Here is a 17364-nt window from a genome sequence, read left to right as displayed (position 1 = left end):
TAAGACGCTGCGATCAGATCTTAATTATCTCTTTTAGTTTACGAGATATTCGCATTTGAAAAAAATGGGCAAAAATTGCAAAATGTCACTTTTTAGCACTTTTAGTCGCGTTTTTCGACCTTTTACTGTAGGAAATATAATTATTTTATATTTTTATCTGATAGAGAATCTTCCAATCTTTCATAATCAACAATTCGTTGGTAGCTATCTCTTTTAGTTTAAGAGATATGAATTTTTGAAAATCGTCGAAAAAAAGTATCAAGCACCCCTTGGCAATTTTTTCTTAAGAATGAAAATTTCATCTCTCAGATTTCCGTTTTAACTATCCTATCTTATAGAGAATAGTCCGTAGATTAAGACGCTGCGATCAGATCTTAATTATCTCTTTTAGTTTACGAGATATTCGCATTTGAAAAAAATGGGCAAAAATTGCAAAATGTCACTTTTTAGCACTTTTAGTCGCGTTTTTCGACCTTTTACTGTAGGAAATATAATTATTTTATATTTTTATCTGATAGAGAATTTTCCAATCTTTCATAATCAACAATTCGTTGGTAGCTATCGCCTTTAGTTTAAGAGATATTAATTATTGAAAATCGTCGAAAAAAAGTATCAAGCACCCCCCCGCCTTGGCAATTTTTTCTTAAGAATGAAAATTTCATCTCTCAGATTTCCGTTTTAACTATCCTATCTGATAGAGAATAGTCCGTAGATTAAGACGCTGCGATCAGATCTTAATTATCTCTTTTAGTTTACGAGATATTCGCATTTGAAAAAATGGGCAAAATTTGCAAAATGTCACTTTTAGCACTTTTAGTCGCGTTTTTCGACCTTTTACTGTTGAAAATATAATTATTTTATATTTTTATCTGATAGAGAATCTTCCAATCTTTCATAATCAACAATTCGTTGGTCGCTATCTCCTTTAGTTTAAGAGATATTAAATTTTGAAAATCGTCGAAAAAAGTATCAAGCACCCCCCCCTTGGAAATTTTTTCTTAAGAATGAAAATTTCATCTCTCAGATTTCCTTTTTATCTATCCTATCTGATAGAGAATAGTCCGTAGATTAAGACACTGCGATCAGATCCTATTTATCTCTTTTAGTTTACGAGATATTCGCATTTGAAAAAATGGGCAAAATTTGCAAAATGTCACTTTTAGCACTTTTAGTCGCGTTTTTCGACCTTTTACTGTTGAAAATATAATTATTTTATATTTTTATCTGATAGAGAATCTTCCAATCTTTCATAATCAACAATTCGTTGGTCGCTATCTCCTTTAGTTTAAGAGATATGAATTTTTGAAAATCGTCGAAAAAAAGTATCAAGCACCCCCCCTTGGCAATTTTTTCTTAAGAATGAAAATTTCATCTCTCAGATTTCCGTTTTAACTATCCTATCTGATAGAGAATAGTCCGTAGATTAAGACGCTGCGATCAGATCTTAATTATCTCTTTTAGTTTACGAGATATTCGCATTTGAAAAAATGGGCAAAAATTGCAAAATGTCACTTTTAGCACTTTTAGTCGCGTTTTTCGACCTTTTACTGTAGGAAATATAATTATTTTATATTTTTATCTGATAGAGAATTTTCCAATCTTTCATAATCAACAATTCGTTGGTTGCTATCTCCTTTAGTTTAAGAGATATGAATTTTTGAAAATCGTCGAAAAAAAGTATCAAGCACCCCCCCTTGGCAATTTTTTCTTAAGAATGAAAATTTCATCTCTCAGATTTCCGTTTTAACTATCCTATCTGATAGAGAATAGTCCGTAGATTAAGACGCTGCGATCAGATCTTAATTATCTCTTTTAGTTTACGAGATATTCGCATTTGAAAAAATGGGCAAAAATTGCAAAATGTCACTTTTAGCACTTTTAGTCGCGTTTTTCGACCTTTTACTGTAGGAAATATAATTATTTTATATTTTTATCTGATAGAGAATCTTCCAATCTTTCATAATCAACAATTCGTTGGTTGCTATCTCCTTTAGTTTAAGAGATATGAATTTTTGAAAATCGTCGAAAAAAAGTATCAAGCACCCCCTTGGCAATTTTTTCTTAAGAATGAAAATTTCATCTCTCAGATTTCCGTTTTAACTATCGTATCTGATAGAGAATAGTCCGTAGATTAAGACGCTGCGATCAGATCTTAATTATCTCTTTTAGTTTACGAGATATTCGCATTTGAAAAAATGGGCAAAATTTGCAAAATGTCACTTTTAGCACTTTTAGTCGCGTTTTTCGACCTTTTACTGTTGGAAATATAATTATTTTATATTTTTATCTGATAGAGAATCTTCCAATCTTTCATAATCAACAATTCGTTGGTCGCTATCTCCTTTAGTTTAAGAGATATGAATTTTTGAAAATCGTCGAAAAAAAGTATCAAGCACCCCCCCTTGGCAATTTTTTCTTAAGAATGAAAATTTCATCTCTCAGATTTCCGTTTTAACTATCGTATCTGATAGAGAATAGTCCGTAGATTAAGACGCTGCGATCAGATCTTAATTATCTCTTTTAGTTTACGAGATATTCGCATTTGAAAAAATGGGCAAAATTTGCAAAATGTCACTTTTAGCACTTTTAGTCGCGTTTTTCGACCTTTTACTGTTGAAAATATAATTATTTTATATTTTTATCTGATAGAGAATCTTCCAATCTTTCATAATCAACAATTCGTTGGTCGCTATCTCCTTTAGTTTAAGAGATATGAATTTTGAAAATCGTCGAAAAAAAGTATCAAGCACCCCCCCTTGGCAATTTTTTCTTAAGAATGAAAATTTCATCTCTCAGATTTCCGTTTTAACTATCCTATCTGATAGAGAATAGTCCGTAGATTAAGACGCTGCGATCAGATCTTAATTATCTCTTTTAGTTTACGAGATATTCGCATTTGAAAAAAATGGGCAAAAATTGCAAAATGTCACTTTTTAGCACTTTTAGTCGCGTTTTTCGACCTTTTACTGTAGGAAATATAATTATTTTATATTTTTATCTGATAGAGAATTTTCCAATCTATCAGAATCAGCAATTCGTTGGTTGCTATCACCTTTAGGTGAAGAGATATGAATTATCAAAAATCGTCGAAAAAAAGTATCAAGCACCCCCCCTTGGCAATTTTTTTCTTAAGAATGAAAATTTCATCTCTCAGATTTCCGTTTTAAGTATCCTATCTTATAGAGAATAATCCGTAGATTAAGACGCTGCGATCAGATCTTAATTATCTCTTTTAGTTTACGAGATATTCGCATCCGAAACATAAAATAACCAAAACAATAATTATATTCTCAACCTAACTATACCTATACACCTAACTTTTACATGTGTTACTGCTGCGGGTTTATTAGTTAATAAGAAAGTGTAAAATCGTGTAAAAGTAAAAAGAGGCAGTACTGGCAGCAGTCGCACATGTGGAGTATGTGGAATATGTGGAACGTACGATGCGTATCCAACGGCAAGCACACGCGCGATACTCACTTCCTCGTTCCGTCTCTGCCCGAATTACATTGCGCAGCTTACTCGTACACAGCTCACAATCAACTACCGATAACTAACGATAAATGTGATTTATTTTTAATCGTTACACGTGTCAGAAGCAACCAGTATCAACAAAAACTTATGATTTTCATTGGAAAAATGACTAAGAATTGCATTTTGGTAGAAAATTCAGTCGAAACAAACAAAAACACAGAAAAACCAAGCAAAATGACATGCAACAAAGATATATCTATCTAAATTTACTTGAAAAATCGAAGGAAATTCATTCTAAGTATTTTTAACTTCATTTTTTTACTTTACTTGTACGTAGATACTTTGCATGAAGTAATGAAGTACCTAGAAGTATTTTTATTTTCATTCCCACTTCCTATCGGTAGATTTATAAATAGTTTGGTTTTTTTCCATCTTGGAGTTGATGCTTAAGACGTTAAGACTCGGAAAGTATCAGAAAATCTGTTACTTTAAATAGAAAATTCAAAAAAATAGAGAAAATCTCCCTAAATAACTAAACTAAGCTAAAAAATTAATATTTTGACTGTGGATATGTAAATAATTTAGGTGTTTAGTGTTTGAGTTGAGTGAATTAAACAAAGAAATGTTTTTGGCCTTGTTTTTCTACCTAATTGCGTTGTAAATTTAACTTTTCCGCTGTTTATTTACGAATGTCTTTACTGCAGACCACGAAAACGCGCAAAACTCAAAAGCACAAAGCTTTACATGCGCCGAGCAGTCTGGAAATCGCCAGAAATCAGACCCGCAATAACAAAATTCGATACTTTTGTTAATTTTTCATTCAATTTAGTTTAAAAATCATTAAAATTAACAAAATTACGACGTAAAACATTACTTTTTCTTCCTTTAAACCTCTAAAAACACTTTTAAATTCTTTTTCTGCAAAAATTCAACTTTCCACGCGTAAAATCACTCTAAACAGTCTAAAAATCAAAATATATATTGTTTTAACCCGTGCCTGTATACTTTACTCAGCTGTTTCTTGGTGGGGGCGGCAGGCATCGGGTATTTCATACGCTAACACGACGCAAGCCGCCGTTATTGTCGCGACCGCGCTCGCATCGCACGCACGAGTTCGAAAGTGAAATCCGAAGGTGCACACTGAGTAACAAAACAACAACTAAATCCCGGAAATAATTACAAATCGCATCGTAATTGCCACACATCTAGTTATTGTTATAGCTCGTCGGAAATCAGTTCGTAGTGCGTTTCAAGCTTTAAAACAAATCAAAAACTTTAAATTTACAGTTTTAATTCGCGAATTAAAGTAAAACAAAAATAAAATAAAAATGCGTCCACCACAATTCGGTGAGGATATTACCAACCAGACCAACAACGAAAATGTTGATCCCCGGATGGGCGCCATGATGATTTGCACGCGTCTTGCCGGAAGGGCGATTATAAGGGTTGTGGGGAGGTGTAACGAGGCGCAAGAGAATGAAAAATTAGGTAAGTTGATGTTTTTTCTGTGTTTTTATGCGCAATCATCGTAATTGTGGTATAAAAACGTCGTACATAAACAAAACCGACCTTGACTCATCGCTACTCACTAATTACAGGCGTAAAAACATCTGTTTAGTGTTTATTTACGCTTTAAATAAATTTACACATTAATACTCAAAAAAATGTGTTTTAAGGCCTAAAAATTTAAGTTTTATTAAAATTTAATTCGTATATTGCGTAAATTACTAAATTATCGCAGTTTTATTCATTTAATTCAAGAGGAAATGATGAAAAGCGCCTTGAACTACTCTCAAATCAAAGTTAAAAGTAATTAGGACACTACATATTTCACAACATGAATGCATTCGTATTTGCAGCTAATTTTACCCACTCATTCACACAAAGAACTTCGATAAATGAAAATAAATGAAAATGTGCATGTGAATAACACAAAGAACGATGCGACGAGATGAAAAATCGCTGGCAAACATGGCAAACATATAAACTTGGCAAACGCGTTTTCTTTGTCGGGTTTCGCAGCTTATTATAAGCTGATTCATGTCTTTATCTTATTGTCTCGACTCTTTTTTGCATCATTAAAGGTTTGAAAATGTGCTGAATCATTTTTATTCCTTTAAAAATTGATTTAGATTGAAAAATATTATGTTTTAGAGAAATAGGTTGATTTTTTGAAGTGTAACTATAAAAGTTTGACTTGATATAGGCAATCAAGGTTCTTGAAACACACACACGGATGTTTCCTGCTGCCAAGATAGAGATAATTAATGTTGCCATATAAAGAAAATTAAAGTCGAGCTGATTCAAGTCGCGAAACGTCACAACGCGCAAGATAATTCGTCATCGATGTCAAATAATGTGAAAAAAACAAAGAAAATAAATTAATTTAGAGAAAAAAAGAGTGTTTTACACACATGGTAATCAATTATAACCTCAAAACTAAGTATTTTTAAAACTAGTGCGCAAAAATATAATTTTACGCATTTAATATTCAAAAATTTGCATTTTTTCATCAAAAAACGTCAAAAATCAAAGAAAAATGATAGATTTTAAAGAAAAAAACAGTGTTTTACACACGTGGTAGCAAATTATAACCTCAAAAGTAACTATTTTTTAAAACTAATGCGTAAATATCTAATTTTACGCACTGAACACTCCAAAACACGCATTTTTTCAACAGAAAAACGTCAAAAACAAAGAAAAAATTGATTTTTTAAGAAAAACATCGTTTTACACACCTTAGTCCAACCTTAAACCTCCCTATTTTTAAACCCCAATGCGTAAAACCTCTAATTTTACGCACTTTAAAACATTTTTAAGGTTAAATATTAAACTAAACTTATTTCACAACATCAACATGTGCGTTTTGTACATTCTACGCATTTGGCATTCTCTCTTATTTATTCCAAAACCTCGCGGTCGCGTTTTTACGTCTCTCGCGACGCGTGCGACGCGTTTCAACATCTATTTTTGCATACACTCAATTCACACAATTTATTACGATGAAAATATTAACTTTATGACGTTTATTTCTTCGCAGGTATGATTTGATTGTGTCCCAAATACTTTACGGCTTTGTTTTGCGCAGTGTCATAGTTTGATTAACACGAGCACGCACTACACGCACAAAAACAAACTAAATCTACAACATAACAACCGCAAAATGCGATTTGAATACGCGTGCAACAAATCAAAAACATCGAAATACGCATAAATTAAATAAAATGAACCTTGACCAACAAAAATCAAGTTATGCTTTGATTTAGCTCGGTTTTCGGCGTTTTCTTGCAGACTTTTACTTTTTTTAAAGTTTTTCTGTTGCGTTTTGTTGTTTTCTAGTCAGACGTAACAAGAAATGTCGAAATAAAAAACTTTTGATGATTTTACAAAGAAATATAAGTCATGCTTCACTCTATTTAAGTTTATTTTTATTTTTATGACTTATGTTTTTATTTTTGACAATTAAGTCATTTTTTGCTACTTTGTGCTCGCATTTTCTATTGTTTCGACTTCCGGTGCGTGCAAACACGTCACAAAGAAGCTATACGAACGTAATTTGTGCATGAAACGCGCAGAGAAAGCATGACGTCCACAAGATATCAATAATTGCTCTTCAAGATACAAAAAAATCAAATTTTACTTTTCCTACTTCAACAACCCCGGAAATAATCCAAACAATTGTTTTCTCCTTAAATTAGTTAATCCTCTCATTAAATTTGCATTAGTTTGGTTATGTAACCCACGAATAATCCGATTGTTACACATTTCGTGGCGGTAATTACATAAAAGCAACAATTTACGCGTAATTAATTCATTAAATAACATAATAAATTATTTATTACACATTTATTGTGTGCGCAATGTGTTATTGTGTGTTATTTAATTTTGCGTTCGCTAAACACGATGAGAACAAAACTTTTACTTGCATAACCTCAAAGTGAACTTCAACAGCAACAACAACCTAACCTGAATGTAGTGTAAATTTATTGCCACTCGCTCATTATACAGCTGACGCTTCGCAATCGACAACGATCTTATAAAAGAGAGAAAGTATTTGTAATTGTACTCACGTTTTGCGCTGGCACGATGTTGATCGGCGAGAGGAAACACTGAAAGTAAAAAGAGTATAAGTTAAACTCATGAGACATGCGCGTTAGTGTATTTAAGGTTGCCTATGTTAAAACACTACAAGTTTTAATTGTTTGGCATGCGCATTGGTGTATTGTGGGTTGCCTACGTTAAAACATTAAAAATACGAAAAATTTAATGAAAAATGTCAGAAAAACAGATAAAAACTCATAAAAATCACTAAAATAAATACGATAACACTTCAAGGAAGTAATATTTGAACAGTTTGTAATGTTTTGGTGTCCCTGGTATGATGAATCACTCAATCTACTGTACTTAGGACTAGCTGCAGTGTATTTATACTTTCACGCTCTAAAAATACACTTCTACCGGCACTCTAGCTCAATTTCCTATAGCCAGCAGACGTATTCTTATAAAACCACACTTTTTACACTTAAAATATCAATTAAAATGGCGTCAGCTGTGACAAGAGTCATCCATAGATGTGAAGACGCTCAAGAAACACAACAACTAGGTCCTAACCTCAAAAATGACTTCTAAAAACTTATTCTTAACTAAATTCTGTGTAATTTTTGTTGTAGATCTCTCAGAATGTCAACTAATGCAAGTTCCCGACGCGGTTTACCATCTGATGAGACACACCGAGCTGAAATCGTGTGATTTAAGCGGTAATGACATCACGAAAATCTCGCCCAAGTTTACCGTGAAATTCAGCCTCATCTCCAGCCTTAACCTATCACACAATCAAATGGCCAAGTTGCCTGAAGAGATAAAAGATCTTGCAAACCTCACACGACTGGATATCTCACACAATAGTTATATTTCCCTACCGGATGCCATCTTCAAGATACCGAATCTTCAAGAGTTGAACGCCAGCCACAATTATATCACAGGTAACAAAATATTTAAATATTTTAAGGTTAAAACATGTTAAACAACATATGATTGAAATTTAAGTGGTAGGCAACCTGTCATACATGTAACTGTCAAGTATATCATGACTTGTGAGCTAGGCAACCAGTCATACACGTGAATGACTTGCATTTTTTGAAATTTTACGCTGTTTTTTGTTTTAGACGTGGAAATTGACTTGATAAAAGCCGCCCCATCGTTGCAAGTGTTAGATTTATCCGTAAATCCACTCACACCACGATGCCACGACCATTTGAGTTCGATTTCCGCGGTGAGAGTTACGCTGACGCCGCGCGAGAAGGAAGACTGGGAGGATCTCACTATTTAGTCCACAATCACAACCAAAATCTATACTAATCGCGTGTAAGGTGTAAATATGACTATTGTGAGGCAATAATTAATGTAAGATTAACTCACTGCCATAAAATCCTCGCGAAACGCGCGAATTTTATTCATTTTTGTGCGTTTTCGATGATTTGACGAGGATTAACGGTAGTAAAATGCGTCCTATTTGCAAACAAATCATGCTACGGTGATAAAATGTACTCTCTCTTCCCATTAGTCTTCCTGTATATCTGATATGTAGTTTGTAGTTTGTATTTTTATACTCTAACTTTATTTTTTGTTGGTTTTTTCTTCATTTTGTTACTTATTTGTACTTATTTGTACTTAAAAATGTCGTGTATTAACATACGTGTGACTTAGTGTGGAATTCTAATGATAGTTTTATGTTTACATGTTTTTGTGCGGCCGAAAATTAATAACAAACGGGATCCAACCGACGTCTAGTCAACTATTTTGTGATCGCGGACGAGCTTTAAGCGTAACTTTTGTATTTGATTGTATTATTACTTCGTATGACAATATTGACGAACAATAAATATGTATTGAATATGTAACTCACCATCTATTGTTGTTATTTGTGCTGCACTACTTTTAAAAACACGTGTTGCACCAACGGAAGAACAAAACAAAATGACGCGCGGTGATAAACACATCATGCAGAACAAGTATGGTGTATTGTGGGTTGCCTATAGTCACTGACATAATACAAATTTAAATTCAAATTGAAAAATGTGTTTTTAAGCGTAACTTTTGTGTTTGTTGATATTATTACTTCATATGGCAATAAAAACAAGCAATAAATAGTGTATATTTGATAACTCACCGTGTATTGTTTATATTTTGGTTGTATTTCACCAAAAACACGTGTTTCACCAACAAAACATCAAAACAAACTGGTATAAACTGACAAATACAACATCTGATGCATATGAGGTGTTATTTGGGTTGCCTACCTCAAATGACAACATTATTCAAACTTTACTTGAAAAATTTGCAGGAAAACCGTATTTAAAACCAGTAATGTTTATTAATTATTTATATTTTGTAGCTTGGATGATGCCCCATCCACACGGTGGTAAAACATCACCAAACACTGCCAATAAAGGAACAAATACACAAACCAATACAATAGTTTACAATATGTACACAATTCACAATAATACACAACACACATCAGTTAAATATTAATATTATCAAGTATTTACACGTTTAACGTTAAAAATTCGTTGATGAAAATCAATTCTTAAAACTTATCCTGCTTAGAATTAGATTGTTTATGCTTTGTTATCTCATTTAAATTTAAGCTAACTAATTAATATGTTTTGGTAACAAACAAGGAAATAGTTATAGTATAATACAAGTAAAGCTCGATTCGTCAAGTTTTCTCTTAATCTAGTTAAGTTTATGAAAGAATTATGCTTAGATTTGATTGACTATCAAGTGATATGTCTCAGCTTTACAATAAGTTCACAAAATAGATTTGCAGATTGTTTCAAGTGTGTTCAACATGTTGCACGAGTAGAAAATTTACATTTATCACAATTTATGTTATGTTATTATGATTTTTCATTCTTATATAGTGCTTAGATTAATATTTAGTGATTCAATTTATGTTTAGGTTAAGTACAACGGTGAAATGATCAAAATTCGTTGTCAAAACAAGTAAATCAATCGTTTTTACAGTTGTACTTAACTTAAACATAAAAATATTTAAATTTTACTTATAATTGAGGATATTTCATGATAATTCAGTTAAAATTTAGTATAAATTAAGTAAAATGGTTAAAATTGACATAAAATCAAGTTTTCCAGTAGTTTTTGACAGATATTTAAGTAAATTTGCAGTAAAAACACTAAAATTACCAACTGTCATTTATAATTGACTGTAATTCAACTTTTTTCATGAAAATTTAGTTAAATTTTAGTAGAAATTAAGTAAAATGGTCAAAATTAACATAAAATCAAATTTTCCACTAGTTTTTGACAGTTATTTAAGTAAATTTGCAGTAAAAACACTAGATTTTCAAGTTAATCAACAAATTCAACCTAAATACTCAACCAAACCATAAAATTTCACAACTGTCACTTACAATTGACGTTAATTCAACATTTTTCCTGATAATTCAGTTAAATTTTAGTATAAATTAAGTAAAATGGTCAAAATTAACATGAAATCAAAGTTTTTGACAGTTATTCACGTAAATTTGAACTAAAAACACCAAATTTTCATGTAATTTGACAAATTCAACCATAATACTCATCCTAACCTCAAAATATTCACTTTTCACATTTAATTCAGTTAAATTTGAGTAAAAATTAAGTAAAACAGTCAAAACTAACACAAAATCAAACTTCCAGCCAGTTATTCAACTAAATTTCCACATAAAACACAAAAATCAACAATTTCAACCATAATACTCAACCTAACCTCAAAATATTCACTTTTCACTAATATCTGAGTTAAATTTGAGTACAAATCAAGTAAAACAATCAAAACTAACACAAAATCAAACTTCCAGCCAGTTATTACCAATAATTCAACTAAATTTCCACATAAAACACAAAAATCATCAATTTCAACCATAATACTCAACCTAACCTCCAAACCCCTCATCTATCACTTACAATATAGGTTAATTCAACTCTTCAACATGTTTCTGACTATATTCTACATTAAATACTTTAGAAAAGTGGACGCTTTCTCAAGAATAAATCATTTTGTTCAAACCTCCTCAAACCTCAGCGCATATCATACACAAACACGGAATATATCATTATTGACAGATCATGATTGTATAAAGTATGTAATTAACCATTAATTGATACATCTAAGCATCCTGTGCATTATGCATAGCTCTGACTGTGTTCCAGCGACAATCCAGTCAATTTACTCCCTTGTTCCACCCAGGTTTTCAACCTTCCACGCAACTCCTCCAAACTTTTCGACTTGGCTTTATTAATCCGCTTGTACTTGACATCTTTCGGCTTTGTCACCGAGCGATGATTACTCATAACACGATTGTAAGTTGTCACGGGATTACCTTTGGTTCCTTTCTGAATATCCGGCGGTTTTTCAATATCTGCATCAATAACATGTTTATCGCAATCAAAACTTTGAATTTTTTCGAAATTTTGAAGTTTTTCAATTGTTTCAGCACGTTCTATGGACCTACCCGGTGGTTCCTCATTAACCACTGCTTTTCCACTTCCACTAGCGAATGCATCGCGTTTTTTATTCGCTTCGGATTTACCGTCGGTGTCATCAGCGTCTTCTTCAACACTGTACACGGTTTCAAGTATCTCCGGCCGGCGTAGGAATCCATTCGTGCGTCTTATAGTATATTTTAGATTTGGGTCTATAGCATCTGAGATGGATCGCACGACGGTGATGCCGTCATGATTGCGATACTTCGGGATGTGTGTCAGGTTGCTGTCGGAGTCGACGTCTTCCATGACCACGGCGCTGTCGCTATCGTTGAGTGATTCTAGGTCTAGGAGGTTTGTTTCGAAGTCGGGGATGTCGCCGATGGGGGGTTCCAGGCCGTTGTCGATGAGGCGATTCGTGAGGGTTTCGATGATGCGTTGTTGGCGGTGGATGATCATCTCGCGTTGATTCAGCATCACGGAGATGTCTTTTGTTTGCGGATGAGGCGCGATTCGAAGAGGAGGAGTTTCGAGGAGAGGGTTTTCAGTTGGTCGGCTTTCTCACGATGCAGGCGGGATATTAAAACTTCCTAAAAATTGAATATTTGATTAGATATTGATTAAAATTAAGGGATTTTGGTTGGTTTGGTGTAGAAATGTGAATTTTGAGTTTAATATCGTATTTTGGGGTTGATTTAGTTGAAAATGGAAAGAAAATGTGAAATTAACCTTAATTGTAAGTGACAGTTGTCCAATTTTGTGGTTAGGTTTAGGAAAATGGCTGAATTTGTTGAATTACATGAAAATTTGGTGTTTTTAGTGCAGATTTATTTAAATATCTGTCAAAAACTAGTTGAAAGTTTGATTTTGTGTTAATTTTGACAATTTTACTTAGTTTATAGCAAAATTTAAATAAAGAATCATGAAAAAACTTTAATTAACCTCAAATAAAACTGACAGTTGAATATTTTTGGGGTTAGGTTAAGTATATTGGCTGAATTTATTGAATTACTTGCTAATTTGATGTTTTACTATCAAATTTACTCAAAAAAACTGTCAAAAACTCGTAAAAAGTTTGATTTTGAGTTAATTTTGACCGTTTTACTTAATTTATAGCAAAATTTAAAAGAATTATCACTTAAAAAGTTAAAATAACCTCAAATATCAGTGACAGTTGAATATTTTTGAGGTTAAGTAAAGTATATTGGTTGAATTTGGGGAATTACTTGCTAATTTGATGTTTTACAATCAAATTTATTCAAAAATCTGTCAAAAACTAGTAAAAAGTTTGATTTTTAGTTAATTTTGACCGTTTTACTTAGTTTATTGCAAAATTTAAAAGAATTATCACGAAAAAAGATAAAATAACCTCAAATATCAGTGGCAGTTAAATATTTTTGGGGTTAGGTTAGGTAAAATAGGTAAATTTATTAAATTATTTGAAAATTTGATGTTCTATCAGCAAATTTACCTAAATAACTGTCAAAAACAAACTAAAAGTTGTGATTCTTCGATAATTTTGACAATTTTCCTTAATTTTTACTAAAATTTAAGTAAATTATCATGAAAAAATTAAATTAACCTCAATTATAAGTGACATTCATTATATAAATACCGGTTTTACTTGTTTTTACTAAAAAATACCGGTATTAAACTCAAAATTCACAAATTACAAACAAAAACAAAAAAATTTATAATTTTTCCTTTACCTGCATTTTATATGCACGCCGCCATGCTAATAATTGCTGCGCCTGCGTCCTGGTCCGCTCCCTCAAGTCCCGAATCAACTTCCTGGCGTCTTCCAGACATTCCCCGATGTCTTCCCCTGTATCTGTCATACTTCCAGATCGACTGTAATAAAAATAACCACAAAATTACTATTTTTACACATTTTTTTTCTATAAAAAAATTCATAAACATGTCGTTTTAGTAATATTTTTGTAATGTTCTTGATCATGTTATGTGGGTTTACAGTTACCACTGTAATTAGCTGTACAGTTAAAAATGTTATTATGTAAGACGTGAGCGACCGTTGTGCGCATTGCACGCGGTAATGGCGGCCATTATTATGCTTTTATATTCTTTATATTCATCGTATTCTTCATACTCGCTGCATTTAATTTATTCGAGCGCGACTAGGAATTATATCGCTGTAAAAACAAGTTATTTGTGGTGTTAAACGCGAAGAATTTATGCAATTCACACATTTATAACATATTTTCATAAAAATAGCATTAGTAACAGTAAATATAATAATAGAATGTCAAGTTTATGTTTATTTTGTGTTAAAACAGCATTTTAACTTTAATTTTAATTTTGAAACGTTGAAAAATGTGAAATTAACCTTAATTGTAACTGACAGTTGGATATTTTGAGGTTAGGTTAAGTAAAATGGTGAAATTTGTTGAATTACATGGAAATTTGGTGTTTTATAAGAAAATTTTGTTAAATAACTGTCAAAAACAAGTAAAAAGTTTGATTTTGTGTTAATTTTGACAGTTTTACTTAGTATATAGCAAAATTAAACTAAATGCTCATAAAAAGAGTAAAATTAACCTCAAATTTAAGTGACAGTTGAATATTTTTGAGGTTAGCTTAAGTATAATAGCAAAATTTGATGAATTACTTGATAATTTGATATTTTACCATCAAATTTACTCAAAAAACAGTCAAAAAGTATCAGAAATGTTCATTTACACCATATTTTAATAAATATAGAATTAATAACAGTAAAATAATATTAAATTTATGTTTATTTCGTGTTAAAACCGTGGATTTTTAATTTTAAAATAGATATTACGCGATAATTACTAAAGTTACTTATAAAACTCTGTTTTTATCGCAACCGCAGAAAGTTTAATTAGTAATTAGCCAGAAAACGAGGAAATCCGGCCGATGACGTCGTCAAATTTTACGTGATTGCTAATTTCGTATTTAATCTAGTTAAATTACTAACTGAACATGTTTTGACAGCTTTAAAGTTGAGTTAAATTAAATGCTAATCGATTTTAGATCGAAATGTTTCAATATGAAATACGAATATAATAATAGGTTATTTGTTTTTTTATGTTGTGATTTTGATTTTGATTTATTAATTTGCTTGTGAATGTAAATGTGAATGCTTTTAATTTTTTGCTTTGTTCTTTTCAATGCTACTTTTAAGATTAAACTACTTAAACAAGATCAACTAACATTTACTTTTGTACTCGTAACTGGTTTTATTTTGTTTATAACGTGATTTTTATCAATATTATTTGAATAAATTAATGTAAAATACTCTTATTAATGTTATTAAAGTAAAGTACTATTATTTATAAGTAGGGAGTAGTTTAAATTATATTATTTATCAATAAAAAGTAGAATTATTTCATAAAATACAATAATTTTTACGTTTTTGTCAAAACTTAGCTGATTTATCATCGCGGCACGGTTTTTGCAATAACAATCAAACAACAATACGTACAAATTTGTTCTTTGGTAGATAAAATCTTCATTAAATTCCCTATCGATTGATTATTCAAACAGTTATCTACGATTTTTATTAATTGAGTTATTGCACTTTAAAAATAGACATTTTTTGAAAAAAATCACAGATGACTAAAAAATGAAATTATTTGAATAATTTAACGTAAATTATAGTAAAATAACAGTTTTTATTGTTATTAAAATACAGTACTATTATTTATAAGTGGGGAGTAGTTTAAATTTTATTATTTACCAATAAAAAGTGTAATTACTTCATAAAATACAATAATTTTTACGTTTTTGTCAAAATTGTGTTAATTTATTATCGGAACATGTGTTTTACAATAACAACCAAACAACAAATCGTACAAATTTGTTCTTTGGAAGATATAATCTTCATTAAATTCCCTATCGATTGATTATTTAAACAATTATCTACGATTTTTATCAACTGAGTTATTGACTTTGAAAATACCCATTTTTGTCATAAAAATCACGAGTAATTTATATGATTTCATTCAATCTTTTCTATATATACTGATAATGACAATCCGCACGCAATTTTCTTCCTCATATGATAAATCTACAATAAATTCCCTTTCCATTGATTGTTTAATCAATATTTTCTGATTTTATTCCGCTGAGTTACAACGCCGTAAAAGTGAACAACTACTTTAAAGCAATAAAAAGTGTGTCAAGATTTTTTCTTTTCCTACGAGTACTCATATAAACAAGCAGAGAACAATTAAAACATAAATAATAAATAAATATATATTGTGTGATATTTCCTTATTTGTATTTATTTATCTAGTTCAGTTGATATTGCAACAATTGAATTGAATGTCTGGCGCTGGCGTTGTGTTAACTTTAAGGGAATAATTTAACGATGCATTGTTACGGATAATTTCATGCTCACTCGATCATTCTTCTTTCTTTTTTTCTCCTTGAGCTGCAGAAAGTAGTGCAATCGTCTCGCTAACAACAAACTAATAAAAACGCAGAAGTTTTAATTTGTTATATCATGTTATTGTTAAATTAAATTAATAATTCAATGCAAATTTAGTTTCAGTCACGTTTTATTATCGATTTTATTAATTTTGAAGAAGAATCATATAATATGTGAAGATTTAATTAATTAATTTAATTTTTTACACGAAAAATCAATTTTTTTCTTTAAAATTTGAATTTTTATCAGTTTTTCACGTTATATTGCGATTTATTTTATATAGGCAACCAATTGTACATTCTCCAACCACTAGCAGCCATTTTCCACCGCCAGCTGAATTTCCTAACCCTATTTTTGTGCTTTTTCTGCATAAAAACTCAAAATTCACACAATTTTCCTCCTTTTCTGTACTATTTCTATCTCCACGGATATTATTACCTCGAACGAGGTCACAACTCGACCGTGTGCGCTATGATCTTTGTCCGCTGGTAATTCGAGTAATTTTTTGCTCGCGCCGTGTGAAAACGCGTAAACGACTGATTGCCCGATTGCATGATTGCCACATTCCTGTGATGTCTCTTTGTGCTCGCTGGCTGCTCTTTGAAATGTCTCACAATGTCTCACAATGTCATGTCTCACGATAGACAGTGAAATCTTCAACTTTTGCACGCACGAACGAGGACGAATTGGAGCACAAATTAGAAATAAAAATATAAAAAATAAATAAAAAATACACCAAACCGCAAACAATCTAGTTTTATTTCTTATTTTGTTCCGGTTGACAACATAAAATTTAAAATAATAATTGTGTAGGAATAGAAGTAGAAAGATTTAGGAAATGATTACGTAAACGTTTCGCGTTGACCCGCGTGACCTGTTGCAAGATTATTGCAAGAGGTGCAAGGTGAGGAGGCTGCAAAAAAAGAAAACTCGTTTCCACAGCACACAACGGAGACGCGGTGATGCTGAGTAGAGAGCAACGACGCAAC

General features: G+C 31.4%; 2 protein-coding genes across 3 annotated transcripts in view; one reads left to right on the top strand and one right to left on the bottom strand.

Annotated features, from left to right (window-relative positions):
• Positions 1 to 4547: 4547 nt before the first annotated feature.
• LOC135800754 (leucine-rich repeat protein soc-2 homolog) lies at positions 4548 to 9374 on the top strand. 2 transcript variants are annotated; one of them, XM_065314073.1, is made up of 3 exons: positions 4548 to 4962; positions 8145 to 8456; positions 8640 to 9374. In XM_065314073.1, exons 1-3 carry the CDS (start codon positions 4803 to 4805, stop codon positions 8801 to 8803), a joined length of 636 nt encoding a protein of 211 aa, XP_065170145.1. In that variant the 5' UTR covers positions 4548 to 4802; the 3' UTR covers positions 8804 to 9374. The 2 variants fall into 2 exon arrangements, with proteins under 2 accessions (XP_065170145.1, XP_065170144.1); XM_065314072.1 differs by lacking the exon at positions 4548 to 4962 and adding an exon at positions 7931 to 8077.
• A 2234-nt stretch (positions 9375 to 11608) lies between these two features.
• Positions 11609 to 17364, bottom strand: part of LOC135800814 (uncharacterized) — a 34069-nt gene continuing 28313 nt past the window's right edge. Inside the window, 3 exon segments of the mRNA XM_065314140.1 lie at positions 11609 to 12458; positions 12461 to 12554; positions 13674 to 13815. Of these exon segments, the coding sequence (XP_065170212.1) occupies positions 11665 to 12458; positions 12461 to 12554; positions 13674 to 13815 (1030 nt within the window). The 3' untranslated portion in view covers positions 11609 to 11664.

The sequence above is a fragment of the Atheta coriaria genome, unplaced genomic scaffold (assembly GCF_025399875.1).
Source record: "Atheta coriaria isolate IRGN ID8LTWV9N9 unplaced genomic scaffold, Caltech_Dcor_3.1 hic_scaffold_10_pilon, whole genome shotgun sequence".
Classification (NCBI taxonomy): Eukaryota; Metazoa; Arthropoda; class Insecta; order Coleoptera; family Staphylinidae; genus Dalotia; species Dalotia coriaria.
The sequence above is the reverse complement of the archived record's forward strand: the minus strand, read 5'-3'. Positions and strand labels throughout refer to the sequence as shown.

Bases quoted from the DNA above. Each gene is read 5' to 3' on its own strand.
- LOC135800754 (XM_065314073.1), top strand. From the start codon at position 4,803: ATGCGTCCACCACAATTCGGTGAGGATATTACCAACCAGACCAACAAC. The intron at 4,963-8,144 runs GTAAGTTGATGT...TTTTTGTTGTAG, and splicing joins GCAAGAGAATGAAAAATTAG to ATCTCTCAGAATGTCAACTA. The intron at 8,457-8,639 runs GTAACAAAATAT...TTTTTGTTTTAG, and splicing joins CAGCCACAATTATATCACAG to ACGTGGAAATTGACTTGATA.